Genomic DNA, 19,845 nt, shown 5'->3' with positions numbered 1-19,845 from the left:
CTATCTCTGACCTGGGCTGTTTTAAACCAAACTTAAAACTCTATTATTTAGAAAGGCTTTTAATATCCAGTAGTTTGATGGCATATTATTCCAGTGTTTGTATTGTTTTATTGCTGTTTCTGTTGTTGATTGTTTGCTAATTTACCTTTTATGAAATGTTTTCTTCTTTTTTTGTATACTTTGTAAAGCAATTTGGTTGCCTAGCCGGCAGTTTTGAAAGGGCTTTACAAATAAATAAATAATAATAATAATATCTCAAAAATGAGAATATCATCAAAAAGGTAATTTCAGAACTTCAATTTAAAAAGTGAAATTATTGTAACATACAGAATTATTCTGTGCACAGTTACATATTTCAAGTGTTTATTTCTGTTGAGTTCACCATTATGGCGTATAGCTTATGAAACCTGTGGCTCGGTTGAGGTGTTAAGGATGTTCAGGTTGCTTCAACTGCAGCCTCCAGCTTGACAGCATTGTTTTGCCTGGTGTTTCCCATCTTCTGGTGTTGTCTCTGGTTCAAGAGTGGCTTACCACAAGGAAGGTGACAGTTGTAGCTTAACTCCTAAATAAGCTTTAATTCACAACCCTCCGAATGCTGCTGTTACCTGTGATACATTTTCTACCAGACTTTTTCTTTACATGTGACTGTCCATAATGTGCTTGGATACAGCACTCTGAAAAACCAGCTGCTTCAGCAATAACCTTCTGTGGCTTACCCTCCTTGTCTCACTGACTGTCTGCTGAACATCTGTCAAGCAGCAGTCACCCTCATGATTGAGCAGGCTGTTACAATACAATATGATACAATAATGTGACATTTCTGGAATAAAAATCTACTGTATTGGTCTTTTGCATAATATTGACATTTTTGTAGAAACTTAATTCTGGATTTTTTGTAGCCTTAAGCCATCAAAAATGACAAAACAAAGCTTGAAACGTATTATTTTGTTTGTATGAATCTGTATAGTTATGAAAACTATTTCATCAATATTTTTTAGACTAATTTTGATTCCATATGTACACCATCCATCACAATGAATCCATCACAGATTTAGAGCTGCTTCCTTGATGTCCCATTCAAGAGGAATCACAGGTTTAGTATTGAATTAACAGACTTGAGCTCAACCACTAGGGGGCAGCACACTATAATGACCACATAGTTTGAGTCAGGCATTGGTTGGCTCTGTGTTGCCATAGATACACATCTACATGAAGCAGACCTCTCAGACATGAGGCTTGGAGACACAGAGGGCAGTGTTGAGCTTGAGGATGGCAGATGAATTCCAATTAGCAGCTGAAAAGAGTTTTACACACACACCAAATGCACACACACCAAACGCACACATGGATGTGGACGTTTCCTAAAATGAAAGCCACTTCTGTTTAGGCTGCTGGCTTCTTTTACATTCAGATAATCACAGCCACCCCACAAGCACCACGGCTGATGATTGGTTGTCTTAAATGGTTTCCACAGGCAGGTTTATTACTCTAGTCATGATTGACAGGCAGCAACGATGACTTGTAGTGAGAACAGCTGCTGTGTGGTACTACAGAGTGCAGCTGCTTGGCAGCATCTTTTACTGATGTTTGAGGCATACTGACATATGTTTGAGCTTTCTTGCTTTTTGTCTTGCTTTTTTTTGTTTAAATACTGTCAAAATGTCAATTATGTACAGAGTTGTGAAATCCCATCCGTTTTAAACTACATCACCAAAACATGGGTGCATTTTGTATATGTTTATGTGGGAGGAAATGTGTAAAACTGTGTTCAAACGTTTGATTGCACTCGGCCCCCTCCAACCCTGCTCCTAAAATGAGACAGGGATGCATAACTAGATTTAAGATTATGTAATACTGACTGGAAGCATGGAGGATGTGTATAATCCACTCCTATTTGGGTAAAATCCGTCCCTCTCTCTCTTTCTCTCTCATCATATATATCTGAAAGAGGACAGAAGCCTCACATCCTCACACAGCTCCCTTCTGCATCATCAAGCCTGAAAGCACCAATCCCTGCCACACACAATATTTCACCAGCTGGCTGCAAATACATCTTAGGAACCATCTGACAATACACTAATGTCTAATGTCTCTGATGTATTATTCTTCTTATGTAGGGATTTTAGTGTTTTTAGATTCAAAATGGTCTAATTCAATCTACAAAAGGAAGTATTGTATCATCGGAACACAGATTAATCCCTGTCTACTGAACCTGCAATAAACTTTTAAAGGGATAGTTTTACATAATGTTCAGCAAACAGTGACTATTATGTCTTACAGCAAACTAAAAAGGCCATTACATTATTGCATTAAAAGGGAAAAAGATCTAAACTCAGAATTCAATGTTGCCGTCCATATTAAATTGTTTATCTTTTATTTTACCTGTTTTACTGCAGTTTGCTTCTGATTTTAGCAACACATTTATGTGTGGCGTAAATATATATATAATTTGCTTTGTATTACCAGTTTGATGCATCTAGTAGCTGTATAATGCGACTAACAGACAAGACCTAGTCATGACCTCATGATGTTTCAAACACTGAGGTACTTTTAACAAAGTCTACCTGTCAACATGGCACATCAAAATTGCCTCACAGTCTTTTACGTATACCCTCATCAGATTGTTGTGTATCTGACTTGTGTTTCAGAAGCTTAGGAAGATTTTCTGCCTCTGTTTATAAACAGTCCAGCATCACCTTCCAACACATCTGATTCTGCAGCTCATACAATTAGATTTTTTGTATTACATACAGGGTTTTAAAAAAATCCTTCCATCCAACTCCTCTATGTAGGTTGTCACGTAGGATATGGATGGCTGCAGATTTTTGTTAGATCTTGTTTTGACACTGTTGATCCCAACACCGTAATAAATGGACTGCAAGATCCGAATAGGATATCTGGGTCATCTTTTCAATGGTTTATGTTTTACCAAAGAGAACCTTAAATGTTAATGTCAAACCTGTCATGTCCGATTCGATTAGCCTATCAAATGGAGTCCCTCAGGGTTCTGTTTCAAGACCAAACCAGAGGTTTACATACACCATTTAAAAAACACGTAAACGTTTTTCCTCACTGTCTTATGTTTGCGAATATGCAAGAACTTTAATAATTGCTGGAATTCTGGTTCATCACTCCTGACGGAACTGTTGACAGAGTCGTGTTTGTCGGCCACCTTGTTCATACTGGTACCTGAGCTTTGTGATGACCACTCATTCACTTTGTTAACTTAATGCCACTTTCATTGTCCAATTTCACTCAGCTCTTTAAGTTCCTGACTGATGTTAACATGGTCCAACATTTCCAAGCAAGCTATTTTGTAAAGGAAAACTCCCCCACAACATGATGCTGCCACCCCTGTGCTTCATATTTAGAACGTTTCCTTGTGTGACATCATAGGAAGATGAAGACAAATAAGTCAATATATCAGGAATAGAATCTCTATAGATGGAAAAACAAATGGTGACATTGTCATGAGTTGCAACATTTCTCTGTAAAAATAAAAATTTAAATTTTATGTATTGGCAAGAAGGCAAGCTGTAGCTGTGTAGAAATCTGTTTAATAAATTCCCACTATATATTAGACAATAATAGTGTTTTGATATACAAAAGTGATGTCGTATACATATTGTACCCGCATATTACTTACAAACCTTTTTTAAAGATTAGGGTTATAATAAATAAAAATGAAAACAAATGTTGAAGCTTATTTCATTTCACTGCAGTGAAGATGGGTTGGAGGTTACATCAGCATTTATCTTGACAACCAAAAAAAGCACACACATGACACAGTGGGGTGAATGTAATACGTGACCCCCACAGCTCTAATCCACATGAATATTGAATATTTGATGACTTTGTCATTGATGGAGCATGACACCTGGGCGGTTCAGCCCCTGCGCGATGCAAGGGAGGGGTCGTTCTTGACAAGAGTCTTTATCTCTGGGACAGCGTATGAGCCAGCAAAACTGACAAGAAGACGAGTACCACTGCTAACATATGTGGAACATTTTATTTTTAATGGGGGGTGGATTGTATAAATCAAAATGAAGCAGCAGGGGATGCACCAATGGAAATAATGTTTATTTATGTTAATTGGGGGGGGGGGGGGGGGGGGGGGTAGGAAAGAGCGAGAGGGAACAAGAAAGAGATTGTGCTGTTGTATCTGTTTTTCCTATAACAATCTGACTTCTGCCTGCCTAGCAGGGACCATAATCATGGTCGTCAGCACTGGCTGGTTGCTAGGTAACAATTACCTGAGTGTGCTTTGCTTGCACTGAATTACACACTGTGTGTGTGTGTGTGTGTGTGTGTGTGTGTGTGTGTGTGTGCGTGTGTTAGAGAGTGTGTTTAGGAATAGAAAAAATGCAGTAATGTAGAATATCAAGCAGTGTCTCGACATCTGGTTAAAAATATCACAAAGCAGGAGGAGATTCAGCTGAGTTTGCTAATAGTATCCTCAGACTGAACGTTTTCCACAGTTATGTTATTGTTTACACCGTGTTGTAAATTTTACTGTAAATGTATTCAGGTCAGTAAAAATAGACTAGGTGACTTTACTGTCTAGTGTTGCTTCAATATTTCCATCCCATCAAAGGTGAGATGTGTGTGAGTCGAAGACTAACAGACTGTGAGGTCATCACAGAACCACCTCAGCGCTGCGTTCCTCCCCCACCATCTTCAGTAGCACTTCCTGTCAGGCTACAATGACTTCCGGTTTTCCTCCCAAGCCCAAAAGAAGCAGCTGGATATGTGGAAGATATGTGGATTTATGCGTTCTGTTTTTTTCCCATTCTGGCATGTTACCACCACAAACTTCAAAGTGTCTATATAATTTAATAAAGAAAATATTTTATGTGATAAATACAAAGTAACACATAATTGAGAAGTGCGGAAGTTGGTATGAATATGCTTTAAAAGTTGCAATTGCAGTGAAGGTTAGTTCTATAAAATGACTCGGACTGGCGTATAAAAAATGTAGAACACAATATTCAGACTTATTTCTCCTTCATAATTTTGCACTACTTTGTCTATGACACAGAATTCCCAAAAATTACATTCAAGATTATAGTGCAGAAAAAATAATAAAAGCTTAATGTATCAGGAATTATTCTATTCACCTTCCTTTTGATCAGATAATTTTAGCAACTGGAAGGTCACTAATCTTTAAATGAGGACAACGAGCAGACCCTACTACAGGTCCTTCTCAAAATATTAGCATATTGTGATAAAGTTCATTATTTTCTATAATGTCATGATGAAAATTTAACATTCATATATTTTAGATTCATTGCACACTAACTGAAATATTTCAGGTCTTTTATTGTCTTAATATGGATGATTTTGGCATACAGCTCATGAAAACCCAAAATTCCTATCTCACAAAATTAGCATATCATTAAAAGGGTCTCTAAACGAGCTATGAACCTAATCATCTGAATCAACGAGTTAACTCTAAAAACCTGCAAAAGATTCCTGAGGCCTTTAAAACTCCCAGCCTGGTTCATCACTCAAAACCCCAATCATGGGTAAGACTGCCGACCTGACTGCTGTCCAGAAGGCCACTATTGACACCCTCAAGCAAGAGGGTAAGACACAGAAAGAAATTTCTGAACGAATAGGCTGTTCCCAGAGTGCTGTATCAAGGCACCTCAGTGGGAAGTCTGTGGGAAGGAAAAAGTGTGGCAGAAAACGCTGCACAACGAGAAGAGGTGACCGGACCCTGAGGAAGATTGTGGAGAAGGGCCGATTCCAGACCTTGGGGGACTTGCGGAAGCAGTGGACTGAGTCTGGAGTAGAAACATCCAGAGCCACCGTGCACAGGCGTGTGCAGGAAATGGGCTACAGGTGCCGCATTCCCCAGGTCAAGCCACTTTTGAACCAGAAACAGCGGCAGAAGCGCCTGACCTGGGCTACAGAGAAGCAGCACTGGACTGTTGCTCAGTGGTCCAAAGTACTTTTTTCGGATGAAAGCAAATTCTGCATGTCATTCGGAAATCAAGGTGCCAGAGTCTGGAGGAAGACTGGGGAGAAGGAAATGCCAAAATGCCAGAAGTCCAGTGTCAAGTACCCACAGTCAGTGATGGTCTGGGGTGCCGTGTCAGCTGCTGGTGTTGGTCCACTGTGTTTTATCAAGGGCAGGGTCAATGCAGCTAGCTATCAGGAGATTTTGGAGCACTTCATGCTTCCATCTGCTGAAAAGCTTTATGGAGATGAAGATTTCATTTTTCAGCACGACCTGGCACCTGCTCACAGTGCCAAAACCACTGGTAAATGGTTTACTGACCATGGTATCACTGTGCTCAATTGGCCTGCCAACTCTCCTGACCTGAACTCCATAGAGAATCTGTGGGATATTGTGAAGAGAACGTTGAGAGACTCAAGACCCAACACTCTGGATGAGCTAAAGGCCGCTATCGAAGCATCCTGGGCCTCCATAAGACCTCAGCAGTGCCACAGGCTGATTGCCTCCATGCCACGCCGCATTGAAGCAGTCATTTCTGCCAAAGGATTCCCGACCAAGTATTGAGTGCATAACTGTACATGATTATTTGAAGGTTGACGTTTTTTGTATTAAAAACACTTTTCTTTTATTGGTCGGATGAAATATGCTAATTTTGTGAGATAGGAATTTTGGGTTTTCATGAGCTGTATGTCAAAATAATCCATATTAAGACAATAAAAGACCTGAAATATTTCAGTTAGTGTGCAATTAATCTAAAATATATGAATGTTAAATTTTCATCATGACATTATGGAAAATAATGAACTTTATCACAATATGCTAATATTTTGAGAAGGACCTGTATACTGAAGCGCAAAAACCTGAAAAGACTCCAATGCTGGGATCCGAGGGCGACAAGGGGACATGGCACCTCCCCCAAGAACTGTCTGCCAGCTCTAGCAGAGATGGCTGATATATTTGGAGATCATTAAATGGTCCTAAATGAGACCCTGGCGTGAGAGCGAGCTCTGGCCATCTGGCCCCATTGTGAGCACCGGAGCTCTGTTCAAACTCAGTCAGCAGCAACCACACAACTGATTGGATAGATTCTGGTTGTGCTTTGCAATTTCATCCAATCAGAGACACTTTTAGTGAGTGGCTGGAACCTGTTCCAGTCTCTCCCAGTAAATGAACCATGCTGTTGCATATTGTGTGTCTTTTCATTGCAAGGCTCAAACGTTGGACTTTGTTTTGTTTTTTTCTCTTGGATTTTGTCCTTCAACTAATGAATGAAATGTAAATAAATTACATTTAACAGTGACGCATCTTCAGGCTTTTATATAAGTATATAAGTATATAAGTACCTGTTGATTCTACATTGATATTTCCATCAAGAATCTTTAATGTTGTAAAATTTAATTTATGTATTATACAAACTTAGAAAAAAGTTGAAATATCTACTCTTGTGCAAAAACCCAGGTCCAAAGAAAATTGCTTTGAGCAATAGTTGGTTAAAGAAACTGAAAGCATTTTTACAGGCAGTTGCTCTGGCCTTTAGCAATACAGTTTTATCTAATGACCTTCTTAATAAAGTTTTTTTTACTTCAGTTGTTATTGTCTGTTTCCTTTTTCCAGGTCACAAGCTCAACAAGGACCTAAAGCACTTCTTGAGCTTGAGATTTCAGAAAACATCATCTGACCACGAGTTGCAGAAGACTATCCGAGCCAATTTATATCGCCATGCTGTGCCTTGTGAGTAAAAACCCTACACCCATGCTTAAAACAGGACATCCAAGTGGAGGACGATGTCTTTAAAATCATTTAATACTTCATGTTCTGATTTATTTTGCTTTCATCATTGAGAATCATGGCCATTGCTGCAACAGGAAATTTTATGAACACTGTAAGTTTGTTAATGCAGCCCTTAAAAGCATTGTCGTGTTGACTGATCTGGAGCAGTTTCCGAAGCTGGGTGATGAAATAAATAAAGACTTGCCTTAAGCCAAATATTCAGCAACCAGCCAGGCTCCCCAGCTGGGCTTAGTTACATCAAAGGCTGTTAGATCTGGGTGAAAAGTCTGGTAATTCTCACTTTGCTAGCTAAGTTGATGGTGAATCCTCCTTTGCTTTAGGATTCATTTGGACTAGTATGGGCCTGAATGATGTTGATAGCTTACAAATGAAAATAAAAACTAGATTAAATATGTGAACATTGTTATGAAAGTACTTGTACTGAAAAATGAAGATTTCAATACTAAAAGAACTGGTATTGAAAAAAAATTAACAAACAAACACACAGACACATACAGAGCACAGACACACACACACACACGCACACAGAACGAGAGAAAACAACATTAAAAGATTAATATCGCCTAGCTTAGGAAGTATTTACGGCCAGGCCTGGTGGATTTAATAAAACCACTGACACGCCAGCAACACTCCAACTGCTACAATTTCACATCAAATTCTTACAAAGGCATTTCATGCCTTTTATCCACTAATAGTTAACAGCTATCGTTACAACATGTAAACTGGATTCTCTGGTACTAGGTGTAAGGGGAATAATTATTTAATGTAATCTAAGTTTTTAGACCATTTTAGACCAACATCCTTTTTAATCAGCATACATTATTAAGCAAAAAAAAGCTTATAATAATTGTTATTGCTTAACTGGATTGGTGCAGAGACTGTACTGTTTTACAGCTATTGTCTTCCTGTGAACAGGTGGCATTAACAGGAGAGATGCTATATCCTCAGTATGTAAATCTAATTTGTTTTAGTCCTAAAAGGACCATAATCTGAAGCTCTAACCCTCAAATCAAAACTGTGTCAGAACTGTAAAAGTTTAGATTTTTTGGAAAACAATGTTCTGTTCATATGTAGTGACAAAGTAATATCTGACCTGCAGCAGAAAGCCATCCTATCAACTTTACTTTGAAGCAGAAATTCTTCTTACATGATACTGTTATTGGGACCGAAGTCTATAGTTCTACAACAAAGACTATAGTAAGTCACTAACCATAACAATGACTTGCCATTTTTAAGATCTAATAGATTACCCAATGTGTAAAACATATTATATTCCCTTACAAAACCCTTAAAAACCACAATGCTCCTCCTGAAGCCGAGGTTTGACTATCGGCCGGACTCTCCTCTCCAACACCCTGGCATAGCCCTTACCACGGAGGCTGAAGAGTGTGATCCCCTGTAGTTGGAATAAACCCCCCGGTTTTAAAACAGTCAGAGACCTGTCCCCAACCCGAAGGCGCAGGAATGCGACCATCTCATCCCCTGGGGTACACCCCAACATGAGATGGCTGAGCTGGGGGGCAACAAGCAATCCCACCCCAGTCCGCCGCCACTCCAGAGTAGAAGAGAGTCCAGCCCCTCTTGAGGAGATGGGTTCCAGAGCCCACGCTGTGCGTGGAGGGCAGCCCGACTATTTCTAGTCGATTGCTCTCGACCTCCCACACAAGCTCAGGCTCCTTCCCCCCCAGCGAGGTGACGTTCCACGTCCCTAGAGCCAGCCTAAGGATCCGAGATCGGGCCGCTGAGGTCTCCACCTTTGTCTGCCGCCCAATCCTCTTTGCACCGGTCCCTCATGGTTCCCCCCGCAGGTGGTGGGCCCACTGGGGAATGGCCTCGCGTCTCTCGATCGGGCTTGGCTTGGCCGGGTCCACCAGGCGCTCTCCGACGAGTCCCGAGCCTAGGCCTGGCTCCAGGGTGGGACCCCGGCTCCACCGTACCGGGCAACGTCACGTGCCTCGATTTTTATGGTCCTCATGAAGGTGTCTTGAACCACTCTTTGTCTGACCCGTCACCTATAGCATGTTTGCCATAGGAGACCCTAACAGGGGCATTTAGGCCCCAGACAACATAGCCTCTGTAGCCTGTACATATTATCTTTTCTCCAATTGTTCACAATGTACATTTTATTTGTGTTTTTGTTTCTGTTTATAAACATTTGTGTATTTCATAAATGAAGTTTTGGATACACGCCAAATACATTTTCTGTGGTTTGAAAGGGTTTTGTGCAACCTTTTTGAATTACAATTATTGGTCGAAACAGCTATGATATTTCTGTATTTAGGAACATACGTGTAAAAACAAAAATTAAGCTATTTTCATTTTTCTGGTGGTTAATTGCACTTTTTTGCAATTTATTTAGTTAATATGGCCTTATACAAATAATTAAAATTTGGGATGTAAGGGTTGTATTGACGTCTAGCAAACTGAAATGCTCAAAAAATGGCTCTACACCATGTAAAAATATGCTCTGGGGAACTTGTTCTATGGTAGGTCATAAAGGGTTAATGTTCTCACCACTTAGGTTGTTACAATCTAATCAAGCAAATAAAGTAATCAACTGAGTTCTCTTGTTTATGTGAAACAAAATTTGCGTGTTGTTTTGCATGTCTGAGTAGTACTGCACCTTAGGAAAATGTTACTCTTGATCAAGGCCTTTTCTCTTTCAATCTCTTTGCTTCTTTTGCTCTTAGCCATGTGATTGTTAAATCCGCCTCTTTGAGCCTCCCACTGTGCCCTGCCTCGGATTATGATGTTCTGATAAATTGAAAATAGATTCCTATCTGATTATATGATAAACATCTCCAGCTCCAGCAAAGGTTACAGTGTGACGGAGAGTTTCTTACATGCTGAGGAAAAACAGTGAAATAAAAAAGCATATATTAAGTAAGCAATATATATAGTTCAGCGTATATAAGACTATAGTGAATGAGTGTTTAAATGTGTTTCTTTAACGATCCTACAGTATTTTTTGTTTTTAACTACTGATGTTTTCCTTGTTCTACATGTTTAACATCTGTTACTTAGTACCACTGTGGTTTCTTTCTTCTTCAGGAGATTCCAAAGGTTTGCAGTGGCTAAGGTTAATGTTTGTGCAGTGGCTCTAAATGATGTCCCATCTTCCCTCAGCTTCACACATATCAACAGCTAGCTAGTTAGTTACACTGCTAACTATAAATCCAGTCTGGACTGAGAGTAGACTAGGGTTGGCAACTCCTTGATAAATAAATAAGGGACACCTCCTGGTAGGGCTATCCAACTCCACTGTCTGCACCTCTAGCGGCCTGGTGATTTTTTTCACCCTTTTTCTTTGTGTGAAATGACTTTGGAAACATTGGACTCGAACCCAAGTTTAATTTGATGCATGTTTTTAACTGATACAAATATCCATGGAAAAATAATGATTCAACAATTTATAAAATAATTTATTCTTTTTGCAAAATAAAATTACTAGACAAAAACAAATATCCTTCTAAAATAAATAAACCACTATTGAAAAGACCTCCGTCCTGCTTAACTTAAAACAATATAAAAAAGCATAACAGTATAATGCAAAACATTTTCGTAATAGTGCATTTAGTGCAAACAAAAAGTCTGTAGAAAAGTTGTAAACATAAACACTTGTGCCTTAAAAGCCATGACTGTACAGTTGTAGTGAAAAAAATATTGAACTAGTGAACTAAAAACTGCAGTGAATCTATCTATCTATCTATCTATCTATCTATCTATCTATCTATCTATCTATCTATCTATCTATCTATCTATCTATCTATCTATCTATCTATCTATCTATCTATCTATCTATCTATCTATCTATCTATCTATCTATCTATCTATCTATCTATCTATCTATCTATCTATCTATCTATCTATCTATCTATCTATCTATCTATCTATCTATCTATCTATCTATCTATCTATCTATCTATCTATCTATCTATCTATCTATCTATCTATCTATCTATCTATCTATCTATCTATCTATCTATCTATCTATCTATCTATCTATCTATCTATCTATCTATCTATCTATCTATCTATCTATCTATCTATCTATCTATCTATCTAAACACGTTGTTTGAGCTTTCACGGTGTCCGTAGATCTCCTGCGGACGAGCGCTGAACAAGCCCGGGCCTTTTTTGTTGCGTAAGCGCAGAGGAGACGCTGGGGAAAACGTATCTGATGGGAAAACGCAAATCGATGTAACACCTGTATCTATCCTTAGCAACGGTACCTGCTGGCCAATGAGATAAGCCGAAATATTGTGTCAGCTCATTGGTCACAGAGCAGGATATGGTTGGTAATGAATTTACCGTAATGTTAAATATAAAGCACCCCATCATTTATTGATTCTATTGACATTTTAGTGAAGATTTTTGATCCACCTAATAATACGGGACTACGTGCGTCCCGTTTCAGCTCAATACTGGACGCGTACTTTTTATTCTAAATACGGGACAATTCTGTTTTTCAAGGGACAGTTGGCAACTCTAGAGTAGACATTCACTGGTACTTGTTGACTGAATACTAAAGACACACCTGGGTAACAATACAACCCTGTTAGTCACATGTTCCAGTTTTTTTTTCGCCTAGAATTGGAGTTTTGTTACCAAGAATTCTCTCCTCTGAGTTTTGTATCAGATATTTAAATAATGAACTTTTTGCTTATTAAACCTCCATGTTAAAAGCTTCTTTGTCTCTGAATAAACAGCTAGACACTGAGGGGACTCTGTACTTGTAGATATACTGTAAATTGTTAAACAAGGCAAGGTTAGACAAGACTATTCATTGTGTAATTTCTCATGGAAAGGGTAGATGTTTTACTCCTTCCCTTAGTATTTTCTAGCTACCCTCACCTGAACAACAAAGTGATTCTTATCAAGTATGTTGACGGTCCTTTCACAAAGAAATAGTTTAATTTATATATTTATCAAACTTCACAGTAAAAATAAAGGAAACCAAACAAAAAAATAAAAAAGCACCCACTTTTTAATGGTACCAACCACAAACTGTACTAGACTAGATTGTACATTGATGTTCTATCTCCAAACATGCCGCTAGCCATCAGTATGTGAAAAAAAAGTTATGTGAATTTTTGTCAGAATTCAGAAATCAGATGGTTATTGTCAATTGGAAGATAAAAATCTGGCCCACATTCACAGAGATTTTCAGGGTCCTCTCAGAGAGCTCCTAACTTATCCTAAAAAATCTTGGCCTGTTAGTTTGTAACCTTATGGTCAATCACATGTGGGTTATGCACCAGGACTATGATCCAAAGTACACCAGCAAGTCCACATCTCAATTACTTTAAGAAAATCAAACTGAAGGTTTTGGCTGAGTCAAAGCCTGGACAAACATCTAAATAAGATGCATAACCTTTAAAATGGCAGTTCATGGTCAAAATCCCTCCAGTGTGGCCAAATTAAAAAATTTCTGCAAAAAAAGTCGGCCAATTAAGTAAACCTGTTAAAATCTATTTTAATAGAAAAGGGACTCCTGATCCTATCTTTTTCTATTTAGAGTCCATTTTAGACAAATAATTCATGTTAACCTTTTGGTTTTCTTGCTTTAGCTTGACCTAAATCTTTATTTTTAAGAAATCCCTTTTCCATTCCTCCCTTTGAACTTGGTTACCTACAACCACTGTTGTCTCACTTTATTGTCATACGTTTCGTCAAACACACAGAGTAAGACATGCAAATTTGTTTTCAGGATGACGAGGCAGAATGGCAAAAGTAGTCAAATAAAAGCCACACGACTCTGCCCTGTGTTTTCTTTGTCTCTGTCTCTTTGTGTCTCCTCCCCCTCTCCTGAGTGCATGTGTTCTTCTCTCTTCTCGTGCTTGACTCAAACAGGTGCTTTTCCCTGCACCATCAGCTGTTTTTATTTTTTTTTTGTGTGGACCTAGCCTGTGCATGAAAGTGGTGTTTATATGAAGAACCCCCCCCCCCACCACTATCCTTGGCCTGTTGCTACAGATGGCCGTTGTTTTCATGTGCAGCAAATGTCACAATTGATAGAAAAGTCTCTCTCTCTCCTTCTCTCTTTCCCGTCTACAGCTGCTGCTTGTGGATGAGGGTTATTTCTGTGTTATCCCAGAGTTTGAACCACAGAGTGAACCAGTCCTCCCTCCCCCCACCTGATCCCTCCCTCTGTCGCTCTCCTCTCTTCTTCACTTCAAATCCTCCAAGCGAGTGTCAGCGTCCCTGTGGCTCAGCAGGAGCGGCCGCTTTTCTTCGTCTCTCTCTGTCACACTCTAGCTGCTCCCGCTGTCTCCCTGCCTCTGCTGATCTTACCCTTCATCACCATCCCTTTCTCTCTCTCTCTCTCTTTCTCTCATCCTACCCTCCCCTTCTTGCTGTCTTTCACTCCCTCGCTTCCTTGTTTTCCACTCCATTGCTGATCTCGGGGAAATCATTGTGGGAGACAAATTTCTGTTTGCTGCTCACACAAAGTAAGGGATTACTGGTTAATTTTTTTTTCCAGCTCCGGGCCCTTTCAGCATCCAGGCAAGTGGCAGCTCCTTATTGTATTCTTCTCTCTCTCTTTCTTCTTTTTGATGCTTTTGCCATCATCCACCATCCGAAGGCTGTGGTGTATGCATGGCAGAAACTGTTTGTGTGTGTGTGTGTGTGTGTGTGGTTGATGCTGTGTATATAGGCTAAGGGAATCAGGGATGGTGGGGGTAGGGGTGGGAATTATGTGGGGGGAGAAAAGGGGGGCAGGCACACTCGGGGCAGGCATGTCCAACCCAGAGGGACAGATGGCCAATAGCCCTGGTGCTTTTTCCTTTTTGCTTTTGCGATTCACGCTGCAGGCTTTGTATAAGCTCCACTAATACACAGACATTCTTTTTAAGAAGCAAGACATGGCCGCTCTCCTTAGCTGGAATAAGGGCTAGCAAGCAGAGACACAGAAGGTTTTAAAATTGGAGAGAAGAAGGGAAGACGTAAGAGGGGGGCCATCAGCCTTGAATGCAGGGAGGTCAGGTCCAGATGCTGTCCAAACAAAAGGACTTCTCTGAGGGGGAAGCGTGGCACTCGCCATTGTGTGTGTCGCTGCATTGCAGGGTGCTCCGAGGAGCCTCATGCTAATGCTGGCCATTCATTCTTGTAACGGATGAGTGGGCCCCAGCTTCTGTTCATCTGCTTTTCACACACGCACAGTTCATATTTTTGCTCATGTGACCAAATAACCCATAGTTTGCTCTGTCGACGGTGAAAAAAACAGAAGCATCTTAACTCACTGAGAAGGTTGGGCATGCAGGGCTTTGCATAGTAATGCTGTATGAAAACAGGTGCAGACTTTGTATGTGTGTTTACATAGACTCTGTGTGTGTGTGAGGCTTATGTTTTATGGATAGGGTTGTGCTTTAAGTGCAATATCTGTAATCTTTTTCAGGTACATGCATAAACAATCATCAACTGTCACCAATAAAAACACTGACAGGCAAAATACCGGCCAAAATAACCAAAAATCTTACTTTTTGTTTCATTATCTGTGAGGTTGTCTTATGAACTGGCAGCCTCCCATGGAGGCGGTAGTCTCTATTTGTTTTATATTGCCATTCTCCTTCCAGGCCCACTTCAAAGGTATTTGATGGTAAATTATCCACAACCTCTATCTAGGCTTGTGCACCTGAAGTTTAGGACAAACTGCACCCTCGCTCCCAGTTTCTGTAAATCAACGTAATTAATTTTGATGCCGACCCACCGTGATTATATGTGTAAGGTGTAGGCCACAACAATGTGGATGTAAGAGATCATCCTTATTCACCGTGCCTCGTCAAGCTCATGTTAGATAATCGTCCTTTGATCTTGTTAATACTCCAGTGAGGATGTGAAGATGGTTGACAGGATCACCCCTGTTACTCAGGTCAAGACTGCAGCTTCTGCATACTCAAACCAGACTGATACCTGAGCCAAAGGGAGTTCAATATACAGCAAGACAGCCTATCTAGCTGATTAAACAATAGATTGAAATAGGGCTAAATGCTGCTCACTGTTCATTTTCTCACTGTTAGCTACCTTAGCTAATTTTATTTTAGTCACTTAATGATTATGATGATGACCCTCTGTGGGAGGTTGAGGAAATGAAGTGCTTTAATGCATTGAGTGAACAAAGATCCTCTGTTATGGTCCAGACGTGTGTGAGGGTCTTGTGATGAAATGGACATGGTTCTGCTGTGCTGGGCCTAATCAGCTAGCCTGTATTTAAGCTATCCTCAGTGCCTCCAAGCGAGTGATGGTGTCTCATTAGATATACTTTAACTTTCTTTACTGACCATTGTGTTCATGTTGCTATCTGATGAGTTTAAATCACTCCCACTCCTGTTGATAAGTAGTTTTTATTTTCCTCTCGGGGCCTTTTTGGCTCCACACTGACCTCTAAAGCTGAGGTTAAAACCAGAGCCAATAAAATCTACTGTTAGATAGTGGACTGGCTACTACTGCACAATTTAGGAGGTGGGTTTGATATTTTGCTTTTAGTAGAGTACCAAAATCTGCTGATACAGATAGAACTAGCAAAATATTATGAAAAAATGGCTGTAGCGCCCCATGCTCCAGATTTGTAAGCTAACTTGAGGTTATCTGCCAACTATAGCTTTACAATTTGTACTTGATGTATTTTTGGGGAGAGGTATCAGTACTTTCTAATTATGCAGGTGGTTTATAACTTTGGTTGGTTCGAATACAAATCTGCATTTAAACGTTTTGGTCATATTCTACCGAACCTTTCCAGGTACAACATGGAGAAGCTTACATTTTGTACTGACCATGTGACCATTCATAGCTACTTTGGGGATGTTTTGTACATGTTTTGAAAACCGATGGTTAAAGGTAACTCATTAATTTAATCATAGTCTACAGTAAGCAAAAATATGGTTGTCTGTTGTACAGGTCCTTCTCAAAAAATTAGCATATTGTGATAAAGTTCATTATTTTCCATAATGTCATGATGAAAATTTAACATTCATATATTTTAGATTCATTGCACACTAACTGAAATATTTCAGGTCTTTTATTGTCTTAATACGGATGATTTTGGCATACAGCTCATGAAAACCCAAAATTCCTATCTCACAAAATTAGCATATCATTAAAAGGGTCTCTAAACGAGCTATGAACCTAATCATCTGAATCAACGAGTTAACTCTAAACACCCGCAAAAGATTCCTGAGGCCTTTAAAACTCCCAGCCTGGTTCATCACTCAAAACCCCAATCATGGGTAAGACTGCCGACTTGACTGCTGTCCAGAAGGCCACTATTGACACCCTCAAGCAAGAGGGTAAGACAAAGAAAGAAATTTCTGAACGAATAGGCTGTTCCCAGAGTGCTGTATCAAGGCGCCTCAGTGGGAAGTCTGTGGGAAGGAAAAAGTGTGGCAGAAAATGCTGCACAACAAGAAGAGGTGACCAGACCCTGAGGAAGATTGTGGAGAAGGGCCGATTCCAGACCTTGGGGGACCTGCAGAAGCAGTGGACTGAGTCGGGAGTAGAAACATCCAGAGCCACCGTGCACAGGCGTGTGCAGGAAATGGGCTACAGGTGCCGCATTCCCCAGACCTGGGCTACAGAGAAGCAGCACTGGACTGTTGCTCAGTGGTCCAAAGTACTTTTTTCGGATGAAAGCAAATTCTGCATGTCATTCGGAAATCAAGGTGCCAGAGTCTGGAGGAAGACTGGGGAGAAGGAAATGCCAAAATGCCAGAAGTCCAGTGTCAAGTACCCACAGTCAGTGATGGTCTGGGGTGCCGTGTCAGCTGCTGGTGTTGGTCCACTGTGTTTTATCAAGGGCAGGGTCAATGCAGCTAGCTATCAGGAGATTTTGGAACACTTCATGCTTCCATCTGCTGAAAAGCTTTATGGAGATGAAGATTTCATTTTTCAGAACGACCTGGCACCTGCTCACAGTGCCAAAACCACTGGTAAATGGTTTACTGACCATGGTATCACTGTGCTCAATTGGCCTGCCAACTCTCCTGACCTGAACCCCATAGAGAATCTGTGGGATATTGTGAAGAGAACGTTGAGAGACTCAAGACCCAACACTCTGGATGAGCTAAAGGCCGCTATCGAAGCATCCTGGGCCTCCATAAGACCTCAGCAGTGCCACAGGCTGATTGCCTCCATGTCACGCCACATTGAAGCAGTCATTTCTGCAAAAGGATTCCCGACCAAGTATTGAGTGCATAACTGTACATGATTATTTGAAGGTTGATGTTTTTTGTATTAAAAACACTTTTCTTTTATTGGTCTGATGAAATATGCTAATTTTGTGAGATAGGAATTTTGGGTTTTCATGAGCTGTATGCCACAATCATCCATATTAAGACAATAAAAGACCTGAAATATTTCAGTTAGTGTGCAATGAATCTAAAATATATGAATATTAAATTTTCATCATTACATTATAGAAAATAATGAACTTTATCACAATATGCTAATTTTTTGAGAAGGACCTGTATATCTGCTGCACGGTGGTGCAGTTGGTAGCACTGTTGCCTTGCAGCAAGAAGGTCCTGGGTTCGACTCCTGGTCTGGGGTCTTTCTGCATGGGGTTTGCATGTTCTCCCCGTGCATGCGTGGGTTCTCACCGGGTACTCTGGCTTCCTCCCACAGTCCAAAGACATGACTGTTCGGTTAATTGGTCTCTCTAAATTGCCCTTAGGTGTGAATGAGTGTGTGCATGGTTGTTTGTCCTGTATGTCTCCGTGTTGCCGTGTGAGGTACTGGCGATCTGTCCAGTGTGTACCCTGCCTCTTACCCGTAGATAGCTGGTGATAGGCACCGGCTCCCCCTTGACCCACTATAGAATAAGCAGTATAGAAGATTAATGAATGAATGCTTTATGTGTCCAATTAATAATACCTACCCTCAGAATCAGTCACTCAGAGTCATTTCAGGTTGATTGGAGTCATAATAGTATACCTTTGCAGGTTTCGTTGATTCATACTCAAAAGGTCAAGACAAAATGTAGCTGAAACAAAGACATCTGCAACAAACCACGTGTCAATTTGAGTCCAACAGGGGGAGGTTTTGTACCCAGTTTGAAAAGCTATGATTTATAGGGTTGCACAATATCAGGAAAACATGTCATTACAATAATATTGTTAAGTATTGCAATTATGATATCATTTAAAATTAACACAATTTTCCTTGAGTCTTCTTTTTTTCCTTCATCACAATGTTCTTAACATTATTTATTAGCTTTAGCACTTAAGTCACTAAAATATGCATCAAGTGTGAGCATCAAGGGCAGTAATGGTCCAGCCGCCAGGCCATATATATTTTTCACGTTCAAAATCTGCATGCATTTCCCTTGACATATTCTATCAAATGTTGCCTTCTTGCAGTCTTTGTGATTGCAATCTTGCAGATATTGAAGCAATTTGACATATTGTGCAGCTTTAATTAAAAGCGATTTTATATAATCTACTCACAGTCTGAAATAACAAAATAATGTTCTATTTTTTGAATACAGTTAAGCCCAAAATTATTCGTACCCATGGAAGATTTAGGTTTAACATAATCTCTTCATTTTACATTCATATTTTTGAGTAGCCCAGCTAAAGTCCCGAATTGAACTAGATAGAGGATCTGTGGAGGAAGCTAAAGATTAGGGTGATGGGAAAGAGGCCTTTCAATCTCGAAGACTCTGAGCTCATCACTAACGATAAATTGTTAAAACACCAGTGGAATGATCCAAAAATCTGGTCAGCGATAGTAAGAAGGGTCAGAAGGCTGTAATGCCAAATAAGCTTTTTTGCGTTGATTATTAAGGTTAATTTTTTTAATCTGTTATTTTTCAATAAAATGTAAATAAAACTATGTTTTAAGTATCTTTTTGAGATCCCTGTCTCATTTTCTATTAGAAGCAAACTTCCTGGGTGAATGAAACTTAGTTTACATCAAAATCTGCCAGAAATATGAAAAATGTTGATATTTGCTGTAAGTACAATCTGCCAGCAGAAGGTCAATCACAGTGATAGTGCTTTCATCAGGGATAATAATCTGTTATAATTTTTAAGAGCCAACTGGTCAAGTGTTTAGGCAACAGAATTACAATCAGCAGAAATAGGATGTAATAAAAC

At 39.8% G+C, this 19,845-nt stretch overlaps 1 protein-coding gene across 13 annotated transcripts in view; it reads left to right on the top strand.

The window, feature by feature from the left end:
* Positions 1–19,845, top strand: part of LOC124860210 (membrane-associated guanylate kinase, WW and PDZ domain-containing protein 1-like) — a 142,594-nt gene that overhangs the window by 30,531 nt on the left and 92,218 nt on the right. For all 13 annotated transcript variants that reach the window (XM_047353963.1, XM_047353884.1, XM_047353809.1 and 10 more), the window contains exon 2: positions 7,577–7,693. In XM_047353963.1, the coding sequence (XP_047209919.1) occupies positions 7,577–7,693 (117 nt within the window). The remainder of the gene's footprint in view (positions 1–7,576; positions 7,694–19,845) is intronic.

The sequence above is a fragment of the Girardinichthys multiradiatus genome, chromosome 1, assembly GCF_021462225.1.
Source record: "Girardinichthys multiradiatus isolate DD_20200921_A chromosome 1, DD_fGirMul_XY1, whole genome shotgun sequence".
Classification (NCBI taxonomy): domain Eukaryota; kingdom Metazoa; phylum Chordata; class Actinopteri; order Cyprinodontiformes; family Goodeidae; genus Girardinichthys; species Girardinichthys multiradiatus.
Note: the sequence above shows the minus strand (reverse complement) of the source record. Positions and strands in the feature narration are given on the sequence as shown.